The sequence below is a fragment of the Saimiri boliviensis genome, chromosome 4, assembly GCF_048565385.1.
Source record: "Saimiri boliviensis isolate mSaiBol1 chromosome 4, mSaiBol1.pri, whole genome shotgun sequence".
NCBI lineage: Eukaryota > Metazoa > Chordata > Mammalia > Primates > Cebidae > Saimiri > Saimiri boliviensis.
Genome location: NC_133452.1, coordinates 101,769,540 through 101,785,978, shown reverse-complemented (window position 1 = coordinate 101,785,978; position 16,439 = coordinate 101,769,540). Strand labels below are relative to the sequence as shown.

At 45.2% G+C, this 16,439-nt stretch overlaps 1 protein-coding gene across 1 annotated transcript in view; it reads right to left on the bottom strand.

Annotated features, from left to right (window-relative positions):
* Nucleotides 1–904: 904 nt before the first annotated feature.
* TBC1D22B (TBC1 domain family member 22B) overlaps nucleotides 905–16,439 on the bottom strand; it is an 80,670-nt gene continuing 65,135 nt past the window's right edge. The window contains exon 13 of the mRNA XM_039467682.2: nucleotides 905–2,834. Coding sequence (XP_039323616.1) covers nucleotides 2,706–2,834 — 129 coding nt within the window. The 3' untranslated portion in view covers nucleotides 905–2,705. The remainder of the gene's footprint in view (nucleotides 2,835–16,439) is intronic.

The window sequence follows — 16,439 nt, the reverse complement described above, 5'->3', positions numbered from 1 at the left end:
AAAGTTGGTGTAAAAACAGCTGGAGCGCTGGCTACCATCCTGACCATTGAGACCTAGGGAGGGAGTCCAGATTCCTAAGCACTTCATGAAACAGAGTCATCTTACTAGCCTGGAGTTGCCTTACTTTTGGGCATTTATGTGAGGGAGAAGTAAAGTCTCATTCTGTGTAAGTCACTGAAATTTTTGGTGTTTGTTACACATAGCTGAATTTAATTTCTACATAGTTCCTAATGACTGAAACCAAGGAACACTCTCAAATAAATCCTAGGAAGGCGTTCTGGGTGGAGAAACCATTCCAATCTGCCCTTTGTAGATGAAAAATGTAGTCAACTACCTTTCTTGAGATATTTCACAAGAAAAAACCCAACAGCTGACAACCAATCAAGACTTAGAGATGACACTAAACGGCAGCCAGTCTTAGTTCTTCATGGTTTGGGGGAAACACTGAACAGGCAAGCCAGGAGACCGGCCCTCTGCTCTGACTCGGATGCTGTCTTCCTCGGCCTTGGCTTGGATTTTCCTCTGTGAATGAGGGGAGTTAAACTAGGTATCTCCAGGCTTCTTTCACTCAGCACTGAAATTCCAGTCTGTTTTCTACCCTCCCTCAGATGACATGCTCCTTTCGGATGAATGAAATAATCCATGTAAAGTGCTTGGCAAATTACTCTTTTTAGTAGTTTCATTTACCAAATGACTCATTTTTGTAGTTTCCACAATACCTTTCGCAGATGGCTGTCGGGTTTAAGTGTTTGGGGCTGTCCTCTAAGAATGCCTTTTGGTCCTCTGCTGATCCCCTGCTTGCCTCACAGAAGGCCTGACCACATACCTACTCATATCAGCAAGAAAACCTCAGGAAGAGGAGACTCTTTAGGCTCCTTGAACACACAGGAGAAAAACCAGAAGATGGAGGAGGAAATACACCATTTATTTACAATTCTTTTCACTTTATCCACAATTTCCCATACAAACATAAAAACTAAAAAAATAAAACCACCACTTGGGAACACAAGTGTCTTTCTTTAATTAGTCCAGTTGAGGGAGGGTTGTAAGCCCTCTCCCTCTATGAAGGGGACCACTGAGGCACACTGAAGGGGAAAAGGAAGAGGGTTGGGAAGAATGCCTGAGAATCAGCTCCAGATGAGAAACCTAACTCACACTGGTGTGGTGGGGCCTCACTGGCAAAGAGACTCAAGGGTGTCACCCGCCCGGGACACTGCCTGGCTTCCCAGGAGGATGACAGCTGCTGGCCCCCACCCCACCCCCACTGTCTACTACCAAATACCAAAACTCGAACAGGGGTCACACATCTCATGAGCTGTATGGGGAGTGATGGTGACAGTAGGGGGATAAGGAGTGCTGCTCTCTGAGAAGAGCCCCAAACCCAAGGGACACACAGGAAGCCCCTTTCCTTGGCACTGAGTCGTCTGTCACAGCTTCTGTCCTGAATACAACACGGAACTTGAAAATGTAAAAACAAAAGCCCTCCCCAGATTCTGGGGAGGGTGGGGGTAAAAACACACAGATAGGGCTTGCCTGCCTCTGCAGTCTCTTCTCGGGGAGGCTGCTAGGAGCAAAGGGCAGATGCTCCAGGAAGGCCTGGGGCCGGGGGTGGGGGAGAAAGGGGCAAGGAGGACTCTGAGATACTGATGCTTGGGACGGCTCAACCTGCTCAGCCACTGACTCCAGCAGCCGCCCGTTCTGCCCCTCACAGCAAGGCGCCCAGAACCAATCTGGAGGCGCTGAAGCCGCCTTCCTGGCAACTTCCTCTGTGCTAGTGACCTAGATTGCTTTCACATGTTGATGCACATTATAAATATAAAATCATATCTGCTACAAAGAGGACATATATTTGTACATCTTTACCCATATACATAATAACACAATTTACACATAATATCTTGGAGTGGGTCATCATGGAAAAGGGGTTTGGAGGGGTAAACAACCCCTTCTGCCTCCCCTGCCCTGATCCCTCTTCAGGAGATGCTTATACACTTGGTCACTGGGGCCCTTCCCAACTAGTCTGATGGGGCTCGTCTGGACACAGAAATTCAGACATGTGACTAAATGCTGATGGGTGTGTATACACATTCACATCCCCACACACGCAGACACCTGGTGAGAGAAGGAAAAACTAAATTCCCAGCCCTTGGGTATAGGCCTCTTCCCAGAGTTTACAAGTATCAGTGCCTCCTCCATCTAGAATAATGGTTTTAAAAAGCTACCCCTCAGTGGCTCAGACTGGGGCAGAAGGGGAAGGGCTAGGAAACCAGGGAGAGGGAAGAGGGGCCAGGAGTCTTTTGAAAACATAAGGCGTTTTTGACCTGCGATCAAATCAAACTATGTTCACAAAAAAAGCAACCGTATCAGTTGGGGCCTGTCCTTGTAGGGACAATGTGAGTTGAGACCCTGAGCCTTCCCCTTCTTTTGTCCAGTTTCTTTTAAAGGGGCAGACAACCCTGTACCACCATTTCTGATCTCTCCCAGAACTGGGCCCATCCGCGCGGCATGGAATACTGACAGTGGTCCAAGTGACACATCCAGAGACATGGAGTGGTGGACGCCAGAAAGTTAAGACCTGGGCGGTGGATGTGAGCTTTGTACAACAGGAGTGGTTCCTGGCCGGGGTCCACGGCTCGCACAGTGGCCACAGTGATCAGATTGCCATCAGAGATGGGGGCAGTCTGGGTCCCCGGGGGAGACAGCACCTATCGGCGGTAGTGATTCGGGGCATCGGCGAACATGTACTTGAGTCTGTATGCCTCGGCGAGAAGCAGCCCAATCTCTTCATTGCCCCAGTGTATCGTAGGTAGGTTCTGTAGCAGCATGAGGAGACCCTGGAATGCAAGAAAGGACTTTTATATCATTCCAGACTGTAGACCACCTGACCAGCGACCCCATTCTTAGAGACCAAGGCCTAGAATGGGGCCCCTTCCTCCTGGCTCACATACCCCAAAGAGTCCAGCCTCCTTCCTCCCAAACAGCACACAGCTTTCAGTCCTAGTTCACCTCAGGAAGCCTTGAAAGCCTCTGGTGATTCTCTGATCTACTAATACTTACTTGCCTCTTTAAAAACATAAATAGGGAATGACAACAATAAAGATTTTTAAGAGAGAAAAATAATCACTTATCCAAATATACCTCTCTGAAAGTATTCATTCTTAGCCTTTCTTCACCTGCATATTTCTTTAAGTAGTTGTAGCAATAACTATGACATTTTTTTGAGACAGGGTGTTGCTCTGTCACCCAAGCTGGAGTGCAGTAGCGCAATCACAGCTCACTGCAGTCTCTAACTCCTGGGCTCAAGTGATCCTTTGACAAAGCTAAAAATATAAGAAACAGACAAAATATTTATAACATCTATAAAAGACGGAAGGTTAATATACGTAATCCATAAGGACTGGCTACAAATCAGTAAGAAAGAAAATAAACAGCCAAATGGGAAAACAGACAAGCCATGTGAATAGCTAATGCACTAATGCCAGGGGCCACTCACACTATGATGACTTATAAACCCTGCTCTTAGCTGATACTCCAGCAGCATCCTGCAGTTCGCAGTGTAAAGGTCTGGCATGTCCTTTAGGAGATTTCTTCCTTTAGTACTAGAAGTGTAGCTGGGCACAAAGCTGCCCAAGGCACATCACTGCTATGTGTGGCCAATACGATTAAGGTCTGGCCAATTCTGGATGTGAACACAAATGATAGCTGTAACTATAGGTTTTGTTCTACACTGCTCTCTTTCCTAGAAAATGCTTATGAAGGGAGGAGTAGACGTGATCATCTCAGGCCATAAAATTAAAGCATGTGTTGAAGATGGCAGAGTAATAACACTAAAGAGATCAGAGTCCCTAACATTCCGAAACCATCATGTTAGCCCTGGACTGCTTACACTTAGACTGCTAGTTGAAGGGAAATAAACAACTGTCTTGTTTTAAGCCATGGTTATTTTGGGGTCTTGGTTACAGTGGACATGTTTATATCATCTTAACAAATACCATATCTATCAAAATAAGAAACACACATGGTCTTTCACCCAGCAGCTTTGCTTCTAAGTCTCTATCCTAGGGAAACAGTCACACTATTGTGTTTAAAAAGGTATTGACTGCACTACTGCTTCAAACAGTGGGGGGAAGAAACACTTGAAACGCATGCGGGAGTATGGGAATGGTGAGACAAACCACGGATGATTCACATGGTGAGATGCAAAGCAGCACCTGAAACAGTGAAGCAGGGCTACCTGGACCAACAGGAGAGGACACAGACGACATTTTGGAAGGGATAAATAAGGCGGTTGCTGAATAATATTTACAGCATGATCCCACTTAGGTAAATGAAAAATCACACAAAAATAAAGATTAAAAAAATAATAATAAATTTAAAAAAGGAACAACGAAAAAAAGAAAAAAGAAAAATCACAATAATATATTTGCATATGTAAATGTACATGTAAACATTTTAGATAGAGAAGTGGGAAACTGTCCACACTGGTTATTTTTGGGAGGGATGCCTTTTGCTCTTCTCTCATTATACTTATGTATCTTATAAAATAAAATCTTTGTGTATTATTATGTTATGAAATAAAATTTTTTTTGAGTAATAGCTACTCTGGGCTGGGCACAGTGGCTCATGCCTGTGAGCCTACCACTTTGGGAGGCCAAGGCAGGCGGATCACTTGAGGTCAGGAGTTTGAGACCAGCTTGACCAACATGGTGAAACCCCATCTCTACTAAAAACACAAAAATTAGCCAGGCGTTGTGGTGGGCGCCTGTAATCCCAGCTACTCAGGAGGCTGAGGCAGGAGAATCGCTTGAACCTGGGAGGCAGAGGTTGTAGTGAGCAGAGATTGCACTACTGCATTCCAGCCTGGGCAAAGTGAGACCCTGTCTCAAAAACCAAGACTCCATCTTTTTTTTTTTTCTTTTAAAAAAGCTACTCTGTGGAAATTTTGTTTAGTAAAAAGTAAAAAAAAAAAAAAGCAGAAAATGGCTGGGTGCGGTGGCTCACGCCTATAATCCCAGCACTTTGGGAGGCCGAGGTAGGTGAATTACAAGATCAGGAGCTCAAGACCAGCCTAGCCAAGACGGTGAAACCCCATCTCTACTAAAAATACAAAAATTAACCTGGGTGTGCTGGCAGGCACAGCTACTCAGGAGTCTGAGGCAGAGAATTGCTTGAACCTGGGAATCAGAGGTTGCAGTGAGCAGAGATCGTGCCACTGCACTCCAGCCTGGGTGAAGGGAGACCCCGTCTCAAAAACCAAAAACCAAAAAACAAAACAAAACAAAATAAAACAGAAAATAAGTTACCCATAACTTCATGATCAAGAGGAAGCCATTTTAAAATATTTTGGCATATTTCCTTCCAATCCTTTTCCTGCATATTTTACAACTTGAAATATTTTCTCTATATAATTTTGAATCTATTAAGCATTTATCAATAGCATTTCCTCTAATATTAAAAATTCCTTGCAGATCTTTTCAATAACCAAAGAATTTTCCATGATGTAAGATGTACCATAACTTACATCCTCCTGTTTTGAGCATTTAATTATTTCTGATTTTTCACTAAAAAAAAATTACAACGAACATCTTTATGCACAAAGTCCTATCTTGGATTATTTCCCTGGGCCAAATTCCTAGAAATGAAATTACTATTTCAAAGGGCATATTTTATTTATTATTCATAAACATTTTATTTATTTATTTATTTTGGGACAGTGTCTTACTCTGTTGCCCAGGCTGGAGTATAGTGGCACAATCTTGGTTTGCTGCAACCTCTGCCTCCTAGGTTCAAGCGATTCTCCTGCCTCAGCCCCCGTCCTGAGTAGCTGGGATTATAGGCATGTGCCACCATGCCTGGCTAATTTTTGTATTTTTAGTAGAGGCGGGGTTTTACCATGTTGGCCAGGCTTGTCTGGAACTCCTGACCTCAGGTGATCCACCTGCCTCGGTCTCCCAAAGTGCTGGGATTACAGGTGTGAGCCACTGCACCTGGCCTGGCAGAAACATTTAAAAAAACAATTCAAAAAATACATTCCAGAAAAATGCCCATTTCACTGGACCTCTACCAGCACGAAATACTCTTATTAAAAAAAAAAAAAAACTTTGTTAATGCTAATGTCTTCCCTTTGATCCTTAAGCCTCAGAACAGAACTTAAAGCTTTGAGTCACAATGGTGGTGAACCTCCAGAAAAGCGCACATCCCAAAGTCCCCACTCTCCCCTCCATGGTTGCTGGCATCTGCTTTCCCCAACCCTCCAGGTAAACCCCTCCAATCACATGGTTACGGAAATTCACTCAACCAGACCAGTTATTCAACCAGTTACTGATATTCACTCAACCCAGCAGATGCTCTGCTTTTAAAACTCTGCCTTTAGTGAATCTGAATATCTTTGGAATACTCCCCTCTCATGGGAGTAATTCTTTCTTGGTTCTGTCTTGGCCTCAGTCCTGTCTGCCTCAAAGCTTTTTTTGTTTTGAAAGAGAACCATCGTTTCTATATCAACTTATTTTTTAAAATGTTGACCTTGAACTGTACTACACACCCCCACTCCCGCCCCAGCATGAACTCCCGGACCTCTGGCCCCTTTGACTCAACTCTCCTGCTTCCTACCTTCTTCCCCCAACATGCCCCTGTCCCACAACAACCGGAAAAGGCATTGCCTCTTTCTGCTAACATTCTCCTCAGGTAGGCAACTTTTATCCTAAGTTAGGCAGGCTCTCTGTATAATGGTCTCAGCCTTTTCTGTACCTTAGACTCTTGGGCTGTCTGGTGAAGCCCCTTGATCTCCTCAGAATAATGGTTTTTAAATATTAATACATAAAATAAAATGCACATTAATCAAAATATTTTTTTAAATTTTATGATATTCACCTCTGTGTGGTAAGATTTTTCTTTTTTTTGAAACATAGTCTCACTCTGTTGCCCAGGCTGTAGTACAGTGGCACAATCTCTGCTCACGGCAACCTTTGCCTCCCAGGTTCAAGCGATTCTCCTGCTTCAGCCTCCCGAATAGCTGGGATTATAGGCACCCACCACCACACCTGGATAATTTTTGTATTTTTACTAGAAATGGGGTTTTGCCATGTTGGCCAGGCTGGTGTCGAAATCCTGACCTCAGGTGATTCACCCGCCTCGGCGTCCCAAAGTGTTGGAATTACAAGCGTGAGCCACCATGCCCAGCCTAAGATTTCTTACTGGCATTTTCTAATTTTTCTATGATGGTTACATAGACTTGTGTAACTGACAACAAACAAGAACAGCCAACAAAGGACTAAGCGCTCTAGAAGAGAATACTCTTTGTTACAGAGAAGAGATCAACCTATAATTTCCATTTCTTCCAGCCTTAACAGAAACCTCACAGAAGCTTCCAAATAATTCCACCCCTGGATAAGTGAATGTCACCACTTGACCCAAAGGAAGTGACACTTAGCAGTAAGGAGCCACTCTGCCACCTGGTGGCTAGGCCTAGAACCGCAACATCTCCACCTCTAGCCCGGACAACTGTTCTACCACCTGGTGTCCTCCTGCGGCAACAATGGGAAATCCTGCCCAGTGGATTAAAAAGTAGAAACTCGGCTGGGCGCTGTGGCTCACGCCTGTAATCCTAGCACTTTGGGAGGCCGAGGTGGGTGGATCACCTGAGGTCAGTAGTTCAAGACCAGCCTGGCCACCATAGTGAAACCCCACCTTAAAAAAAAAAAAAAAAAAAAAAATAGAAACTCACTTTGAGAGACAGAGGAGGGCGGACTGCCTGAGCTCAGGAGTTCCCGACCAGCCTGGGCAACACAGTGAAACACGTCTCTACTAAAATACAAAAAATTAGCTGGGCGTGGCGGTGTGTGCCTGTAGTCCCAGCTGCTCGGGAGGCTAAGGCAGGAGAATTGCTTGAACTTGGGAGGCAGAGGTTTCCATGAGCCAAGATCGTGCCACTGCACTCCAGCCTGGGAGACAGAGCGAGATTTCATCTCAAAAAAAAAAAAAAAAAAAGCAACAATAATCATGGCTGGGGGATGTTCATCACAAATCAGGAACTATTATTTAGGGGCAAAGAACAGACACTACTGGGGCAGGGAACAACTGAAGGTTTGTTACAAATCCAGTTCATAGGAGCATTTAAGTATGACATGCAGTCAGATGAGATCCTACAGTCAGGAGGAGGAGAAAGCTTGTAGGACAAGCATCAGAAAGAGATTCCCAATTAACAGAAAGGGAGCAAACGTCTTTTGTAGAAGACTGCTGGAAATGGCTGAAATAGCAGGAAAGGGCCAGGGATAGTTACCTGCTGAAAATCCACAAAGAAAAAGGCAATATGGCAGAGAAAGACTTTGAGCCACATGTGACGGGCGGGGAAAAAAAAATTAGATAAGAGGCCAAAGGTGAAGGGATAGTAGGTAATAAGCAGAGACTTTGAAAAGGGGAAGGTATAGAAAAATCCCACTAACGACTATCCAATAAAGGTGGGAGAAGAATTGAGGAGGAAGAGAAAGAACACCAAAGAAAATCAGTATGATGGCAGTTATTATTTATCGAGAACTTATTACATACCAGATACGGCTCTAAATGTTTCACATGAACTTTGTATTCGTTCATTTAATCCTACATCTACTCTATGAGATACATATTATTACCTCCATTTTACAGATGAGGAAACTGAGGCACAGGGGTTAAGGAATTTGCCTAAGGTCGCAGGGTAGTGCTGGGCAGGGATTTGAGCCCAAATAATCTGGCTCAAGAGCATGTGCTCATAACCACTAGGCTATATACTGCCTACCCTGGCGTGAGAAGAAAGTGAGGCATAAAGTAGAAGGTACAAAAAGAAGAGAAGTCATAAAAGAAGCTGTTTGAAGGACAGATATCTAGAAGCATTCTTTTTGTTGTTGTCGTTCATTTTTATTTTTATTTAGTCATTAAGTCCTTGGACTCATAGTAAGGCTTGATGCCATATTGGCGTCACACTGCCAAGCAATCCAAAGGATATGTTATTTAAGCTTCTATTTAAGCTTCTTGGTTTACTAATGTATCACTGGACCCAGCAGGTAGCTCACCCAGACAATCTCAGTAAGGGATTTTGGTGCATAATAGGCCATGGTCCTTACAAAGTATCCAGTTTGTCTTACAGCTGAGAGATGTGAACCTGCTGCAGACGTCATATCTAAATTTTTGAACAGATTTTTATTGTCACTGCCACCTCTTCCTCTGCCTCCTCCTGGTCTTTCCCAGGCACTAGTGCGACCCAGCTGGTGACTAAGAGTTGATTAATTTTACTCTGCAATAAGGGCTGGCACAACCAAAGACAGGATGTATAATGATGAGCAACAAAAGAACATTCAGTATGTGCTACTAAATAAGAAACTGTATGCAGAATCACTTTGCAGTACTGGAACATTCCTTGCAAATGTAAAGTGTATTCAAGCATGCAAAAATACCTTCCTAATCAAATAAGTACTTGAAAACAAACCTGTTCTATTTTGAGAATCAATGAGGTAGCAAAACATTTCCCCTGGTCCCAATACAACTTTTCAAAAATGTGTCCCTGCAATAGACGCTTGTTGAGAGTCAAACTTTTATTCATTGGCTTTTCCTGAATCTAGGCATTTGGCAGACTTTCCTCTCAAAGAAAGCTGTGCAGTGTTTCCCTCAATGGCTTGTTTTTGTTCACATGTCTAGGAATCATGCCCTTTCTCACAACAGCTTGTTTTGGGCAGAGAGATCGTCAGTTCTCAGGGTTCCCTCTGAACCCTTGTGTGCAGGACTCAAACTGGCACTCCACCAAATGTCTGTAAAGACAGGGCCCCATTTGGGCAATGACGCACAGTCGCACCCTTGAGTTCCTGCAGAAGTAGGGGGTGGATGCCATCTGCTTCAGGGGATTTATTTACATTTAGTTTATAATTTAGGTCTGGAACATCGCATGGGCTTAGCACTATTTAATAATCCTGACCTGTCTCCTACAAAAGGAACCTTCAGAGTGGGAATCTCTCCCAGGTTTTCTTCCAGCTGATCCCTTTGTCGTTTCACTCACTCACTCACGCAAGACTCACTCTGGTTGTCTACTCATGGCTCACTGCAGCCTCGACTTCCCTAGCTCAAGTGATCTTCCCACACAACCTTCCCAAGTAGCTGGGACTACAGGTGTGCCCCACCATGCCTCGCTAATTTTTAAATATTTTTTTAGAGACAGGGTCTCCCTATGTTGCCCAGGGTGGTCTCAAACTCTTAGGCTCAAGCGATCCTCCTGCCTCGGTCTCCCAAAGTGCTGGGACTACAAGCATGAGCTGCTGCACCTTGCCTCTTTTTATATATTTAAAGAAATGGATTATTAGTCCTTAGAGTGCCCGGCGTGGTGCTTCTCAAATTCCGTTCTGAGCCCTCTGAGGCCTCGCTGGTGCCTGCCAACATCTTCCTGGGCTCCCATGTTCTTCTGGGCTTCACTGATGCTGCTTTTCCCAAGATGACTTTTTAGAATAGAGTGACCAGGTGTTTGCTCAGGCGCCTGTCCCCTCTGACTCAGGCACACGCTCTTAGAAATATGATCCTAGAGTCAGTTTCCAGGCCTCCTATGGGTTGCTTTATTCTGTACAGATTTTCTGCCTGCTGCTCATCTAAGTGCCCATAATTGGGCACAGCTCATGCTCATCTACATGCACAGTTATTTTATTTTTATTGCATTTTAGGTTTTGGGGTACATGTGAAGAAAATGCAAGATTGTTGCATAGGTACACACGTGGCAGTGTGATTTGCTACCTTCCTCCCCTTCACCTGTATCTGGCATTTCTTCCCATGCTATCTCTCCCCAACTCCCTACCCACCGCTGTCCCTCCTCTATTTCCCCCCAACAGTGTGTAGTGCTCCCCTCCCTGTGTCCATGTGTTCTCATTGTTCAACACCCGCCTATGAGTGAGAACATGTGGTGTTTGGTTTTCTGCTCGTGTCAATTTGCTGAGAATGATGGTTTCCAGGTTCATCCATGTCCCTACAAAGGACACGAACTCATCGTGTTTTTGATGGCTGCATAATATTCCATGGTGTATATGTGCCACATTTTCCCTGTCCAGTCTATCATCGATGGGCATTTGGGTTGGTTCCAGGTCTTTGCTATTGTAAACTGATGCACAGTCATTTTTTTATTTTTGGAGGTGTTCCCCTGCTCACCGTCATTAACCCCTTGGTTTTGGGTTGTAATTGAGTGGTGTTGCACTGACCACAGAGGGCTCGTCATGGCTTTCCTCACTCACAGAGCTCACCCAAACAGTCAAACTCTCCCCATGTTTGACATTAACTTGCTTTGGGAAGTCTTCCCCAAGTCTGAAGTCTGCACCCTGCCTTGATGGCATATTTTGCCAATGGGTGTTGGGAATAAAAACATGTTTTTATTACAAACACCTGTGGGGATGGCAGGCCTCTCAGCACTCACAGGCTCCAGCCTTGTTCCCCCAAAAGTTCCCTTTGCTTACTTCCTTTTTTTTTTTCTGAGACAGAGTCTCACTTTGCTGCCCTAGCTGGAGTGCAGTAATGCAATCTCAGCTCACTGCAATCTCCACCTCCCAGGTTCCAGCAATTCTCCTGCCTCAGCCTCCTGAGTAGCTGGGATTACAGGTGCACGTCATCACACCTGGCTAATTTTGTGTTTTTAGTAGAGCCGAGGTTTCACCATGATGGCCAGGCTGTTGATCAGGTCTTGAAATCCTGATCTCAGGTGATCTGCTGGTGTCAGCCTCCCAAAGTACTGGGATTACAGGCATGAGCCACCGCGCCTCTTACTTCTGTTTTCTAGGATTACAGTGGCAACTGACAGATGGCCCTGTCCTCTGGGCAGATATAGTCCTCTTCAGGCTCACAGTTGGGTAACAGAAGCTCCATTTACTTCCTTGGTAGTACATAACTGTACATGGTGGCAATGAACTGTGACTATGTAAAAATGACCTACATCAGCAGGCTGGGTGTGGTGGCTCACACCTGTAATCCCAGCACTTTGGGAGGTCAAGGCGGGAGATCACGAGGTCAGGAGTTTGAGACCAGCTTGACCAACATGGTAAAGCTCTGTCTCTACTAAAAATACAGAAATTAGCTGGATGTGGTGGTGTGCACCTATAATCCCAGCTACTCAGGAGGTGGAGGCAGGGGAATTGCTTGAACTAGGGAGGCGGAAGTTGTAGTGAGCTGAGATCACGCCACTGCCTCCAGCCTGGGTGAGACTCCATCTCAAAAAGAAAAAAAAAAAAAAAGAAGACCCACATCAAAATGGGTGGATGTCTTCTACCCATTTTGATGTAGGTAATTTTTATATAACTGATTCTCTATTTGGTAGGTAGATTTGCACGCTCTTACATCGTCTCCACCATTTACTTTCCTCCCAACCTTTTGATAGTGGACTCATGACATAAATCTTAAGCATGCACCGTGATGACTTTTTACATAAGTACACACCCAGTAATCACCACCCAGATGAAAACAGAGAACACGTCCTGTGTCTCAGAAGACTCATGTTCCTTCCTAGTCAACATGGCCTCCCCAGCCACTGATCTAACTGAAGCTTGAGAGCTCCACCAGGGCCCAGACAGGGTTCTAGGGCTCCACGGACAGGCCCAGAGCTGCGTTTCACCCATAACCTGCACCAGCCCAGGGGACTCCCTGCTGCAGTCCGCCGTGGAGCATTAGAGCCTCTGCTTCCCCCAGGGATGTGTGGGAGCTGATTTCAGGCCACTTGCAGGGAGACCATGAAAGGGCAGCAGGAGGTCATAGATCTTTCTGGTAGTGGAAGGAGAAAAACCCAGGAGCCAGAATAGGAGGAGGTCACAAGGCAGACCCTGGGAGGAATTCTTTTTCAGTTTTAAAACAACAATTTTTTGTTGTTGTTGCTAAATGTTTCTTTGTGAGGAGAAAGCCTGCTAGCAACCTCCAATGCAGGGGGAGAGATGGGGAAGAATAAATCTTGAGGGGAGGTGGAAACATAAGCAGATCCTTGCCTGGGAACAGTCACCAAGTGAGTTTATCTCAAGAGCTCCAGGAAGCACCTGGCAGGCCTGGCTCTGACAGGCAGAAAAACACAGTGGTTCAGAGAGTGAATTTCAGGCCTCTACCACTCACTCGGGTGAGCTTGGCCTAGTTACTTAATCTTGCTGTGACTCAGTTTCCCCATTTGTAAAATGGTGGTATTATACCCTACCTTGTAGGATTGTGGCAAGGATGAAATGAATTAACACAGGCAAACATTTAGAATAGTGCCTGTACATTAAAAGTGCTAAGAATTAGCTGCTATTAGATTGAGCCTTATGAAATCGCCAGTATTCAACCATTTTGAACTACAAAAATAATTGTGTGTGATTCAACTTAACATCTTTTTTTTTGAGATGTAGTCTCACTCTGTCGCACAGGCTGGAGTACAGTGGTGCGATCTCAGCTCACTGCAACCTCTGCCTCCTTGGTTCAAGTGATTCTCCTGCCTCAGCCTCCCAAGTAGCTGGGACCACAGGTGTGTAACACCATGCCCAGCTAATTTTTTGTATTTATAATAGAGATAGGGATTCACCATGTTAGCCAGGAGACTGATGGTCTCAATCTCCTGACCTCGTGATCCCCCGACCTCGGCCTCCCAAAGTGCTGGGATTACAGGCATGAGCCACTGTACCTGGCCAACCTAACATTATTATTACAATTCTATTACACTAGCCAAGGCTGAGGGCAGCAATTGTTGAGAGTCCCCTCCTACCACACAAAGAGGCTTTGGCCTAGCTCCGCCGGCAGCTCTCAATTCAAGCAGCCCAGGGGCCCCAGAAGATCCAGCCATTCTGTTCCCAGTATACTATCTGCAAATGTGCCTCAGGTTCCTTTGCCCAGCGGTCTCAGGAAGGAAACCTCTCAGTGTGATCCTCCTTTGTCAGTTTTTGGTCCCCTCTCCCAGGCTGTGGCCCTAGACAACTGCTTGCCCAGGGAGAGGCATGCATGCACCCTTCCTGCTGGGGGCTTTCGCCACACTGGGACCCTGCCCTTTGCACTTGAGTACTCTGATGCCTCCTCTCCATCCCAGTTTCTCATCCAGCTCAGCAGTTTCCCCCACTATGAAACTTAGTATGGTTTACTCATTATGTTAAAACCACTTAATTAGAAAAGTGGGTTTCTAAACTTGCCTCATTGCTTCCAGGACTCATGAATACACTAAAGGCAGTATTAATATTAGTGATAATAAAGTCACTGTTTTAAGGACTATATGTCAAGTACATCATTCTAACTGCCTCACATCTATTTGTTTCCGTAATCTCATCATAGCCCAAGGAGGTAGCTACTATTGCCCCATTTATAGATAAGAAAACGGAAGCACAGAGAGACAAGTTACTTACAGCTGCATGTTTAGGGAAGTGGGAGAGCTGGTATCTGACCCCAGGCAGTCTGGCTCCAAAGACCATGGTTTAACCACTGTACTATTTTGCACAGTCTCCAACCTTGACAGGAAGAGATGTGCTTCCTCTCTGAACCCCTTACTGGCTCCCCTTATATCTGGCTCTTTTTCCCTCTTCTTGAAGTGTAACCAGTTGGCTGGTCTGCTAAAACTGCTGCAACTACCACTTTTATTTCTGTAACCAGTATACCTGGGTTTTCTTTGAGTCACTTAGTGTGGCTTTTAGCCCTAAAACTTCTCTCCCAGGCTAGGCATGTTTGATTTTTTTTATAATACCTGTATTCATCTACAGAGTTTCCTTTACAGTGATTTCACTATAAGCCCCCCTTCGGCAGTTAGGACACAGGTGCCTACTTTCTCTGCAAAAGTCATACACAGTAGTTCACAACCTTATACAATGCTTTGTACTCTTGTTCCTCACACATCTGCTATGATTCTGTCTTCTTTTTTTTTTTTTTTTTTTTTTGGAGATGGAGTTTCGCTCTTGTTACCCAGGCTGGAGTGCAATGGCGCGATCTCGGCTCACCGCAACCTCCGCCTCCTGGGTTCAAGCAATTCTCCTGCCTCAGCCTCCTGAGCAGCTGGGATTATAGGCACACACCACCATGCCCAGCTAATTTTTTGTATTTTTAGTAGAGACGGGGTTTCACCATGTTGACCAGGATGGTCTCGATCTCTCGACCTCGTGATCCACCCGCCTCGGCCTCCCAAAGTGCTGGGATTACAGGCTTGAGCCACCGCGCCCGGCCATGATTCTGTCTTCTAAAGGACACTGCCTGTCTAGCCTAACAGCCAGGTGCATTTTCTTCTTTTATCATTCATAGAATTTCAGAACTGTGGGGGTGGGAGGAACTTTTCACCTAATCCAGTTTAATCGCCTATTTTATTTTGTCTAAAAGAAAGACATCAGACTCCTTCAGGAACACGATTAATTAAGGTGTTAATACGGCAGCAGACGACAGCCCCAGTGCTGTTCTTTTGGGTATTGCCGAAGACCTTAGACTTCCCAGGTAACTGAAAATGCTACCCAGGAAAGAACATCTCTAAGATTAACGTAGCTGTAAAGTCACAGAGTATTGCCCTCTGTTCTGTCGATACTGTGAACTGCGAAAAGCCCTTCCAGGAAATGTCTCCACCTCCCTGAGCTGATCTGGGAAGCACTTTTATCCCATCTGGCAAAGCTCTGAGCCTGGCTCATAACTAAATTAAACTTCATGCTCTTGCTATCCTGCTCCACCTCAACCACATTAACAAAATGGATAGCTCATCCCAGCACACAGCCATTCCAGCCCCTTGTCCTCATTTATCCTAGGATGCCACACACGCTGCTCACTGGCAGAAGCCACGGTTCTTCATCAGTGGCCTGCAGCCTTGGCACCATGGTCTCACAGAGGTCCATGCATCCACTCTCCTTTGTCTTCGAAAGCCCTTACTTGGGTGAGCTGGGTCCTGTCTTTCCATCTATCTGCTGAATATGCTTCTGTTTTTTTTTTTTTTTCTTGCCACCTAACAGCAATCACAGAGTGGTAATGCTCAGGGATCACATGGAGATGTTGTCACTTTTAAGAGCATCTATGTTATGAGTTAGAACTGAGAAAAGCATTCAACTTTGTCTGGCTTTTCCCTCTGTTTTTAAAAGAAGTATATATCTATTAAAAGCAAACCAAAAAAACCCCTTAGTTCAGAAATGTGCAAAGCATAAAAACAATACAACCTCTCCCCTCACCTCAATGATTCTCTATGCAGAGCCTGACAATCTCTCTCCTCAATCCTTATTTCCCTGACCCTGGAACAGCTCCTAGCCCATTCACCACCAAAGACAGGCCCTTCTTGAGTTTTCTATACAGGAATTCTGAAGCACCCCCACCCAGGGGTTCCCGGAGGCTGGACTCTTGCTGGTCATCCCCTCTCAGCCTGCTCTGCTCCCTGACCTCTTCAGGTAGTCATGTATGAGTATGTCAGGGCTGGGGCCCTGGTTGCCTTCTCTGTCCATCCTTACTTCCTTAGGGATCTCATCCAGTGTGTTGGCTTTAAGTGGCGTCTA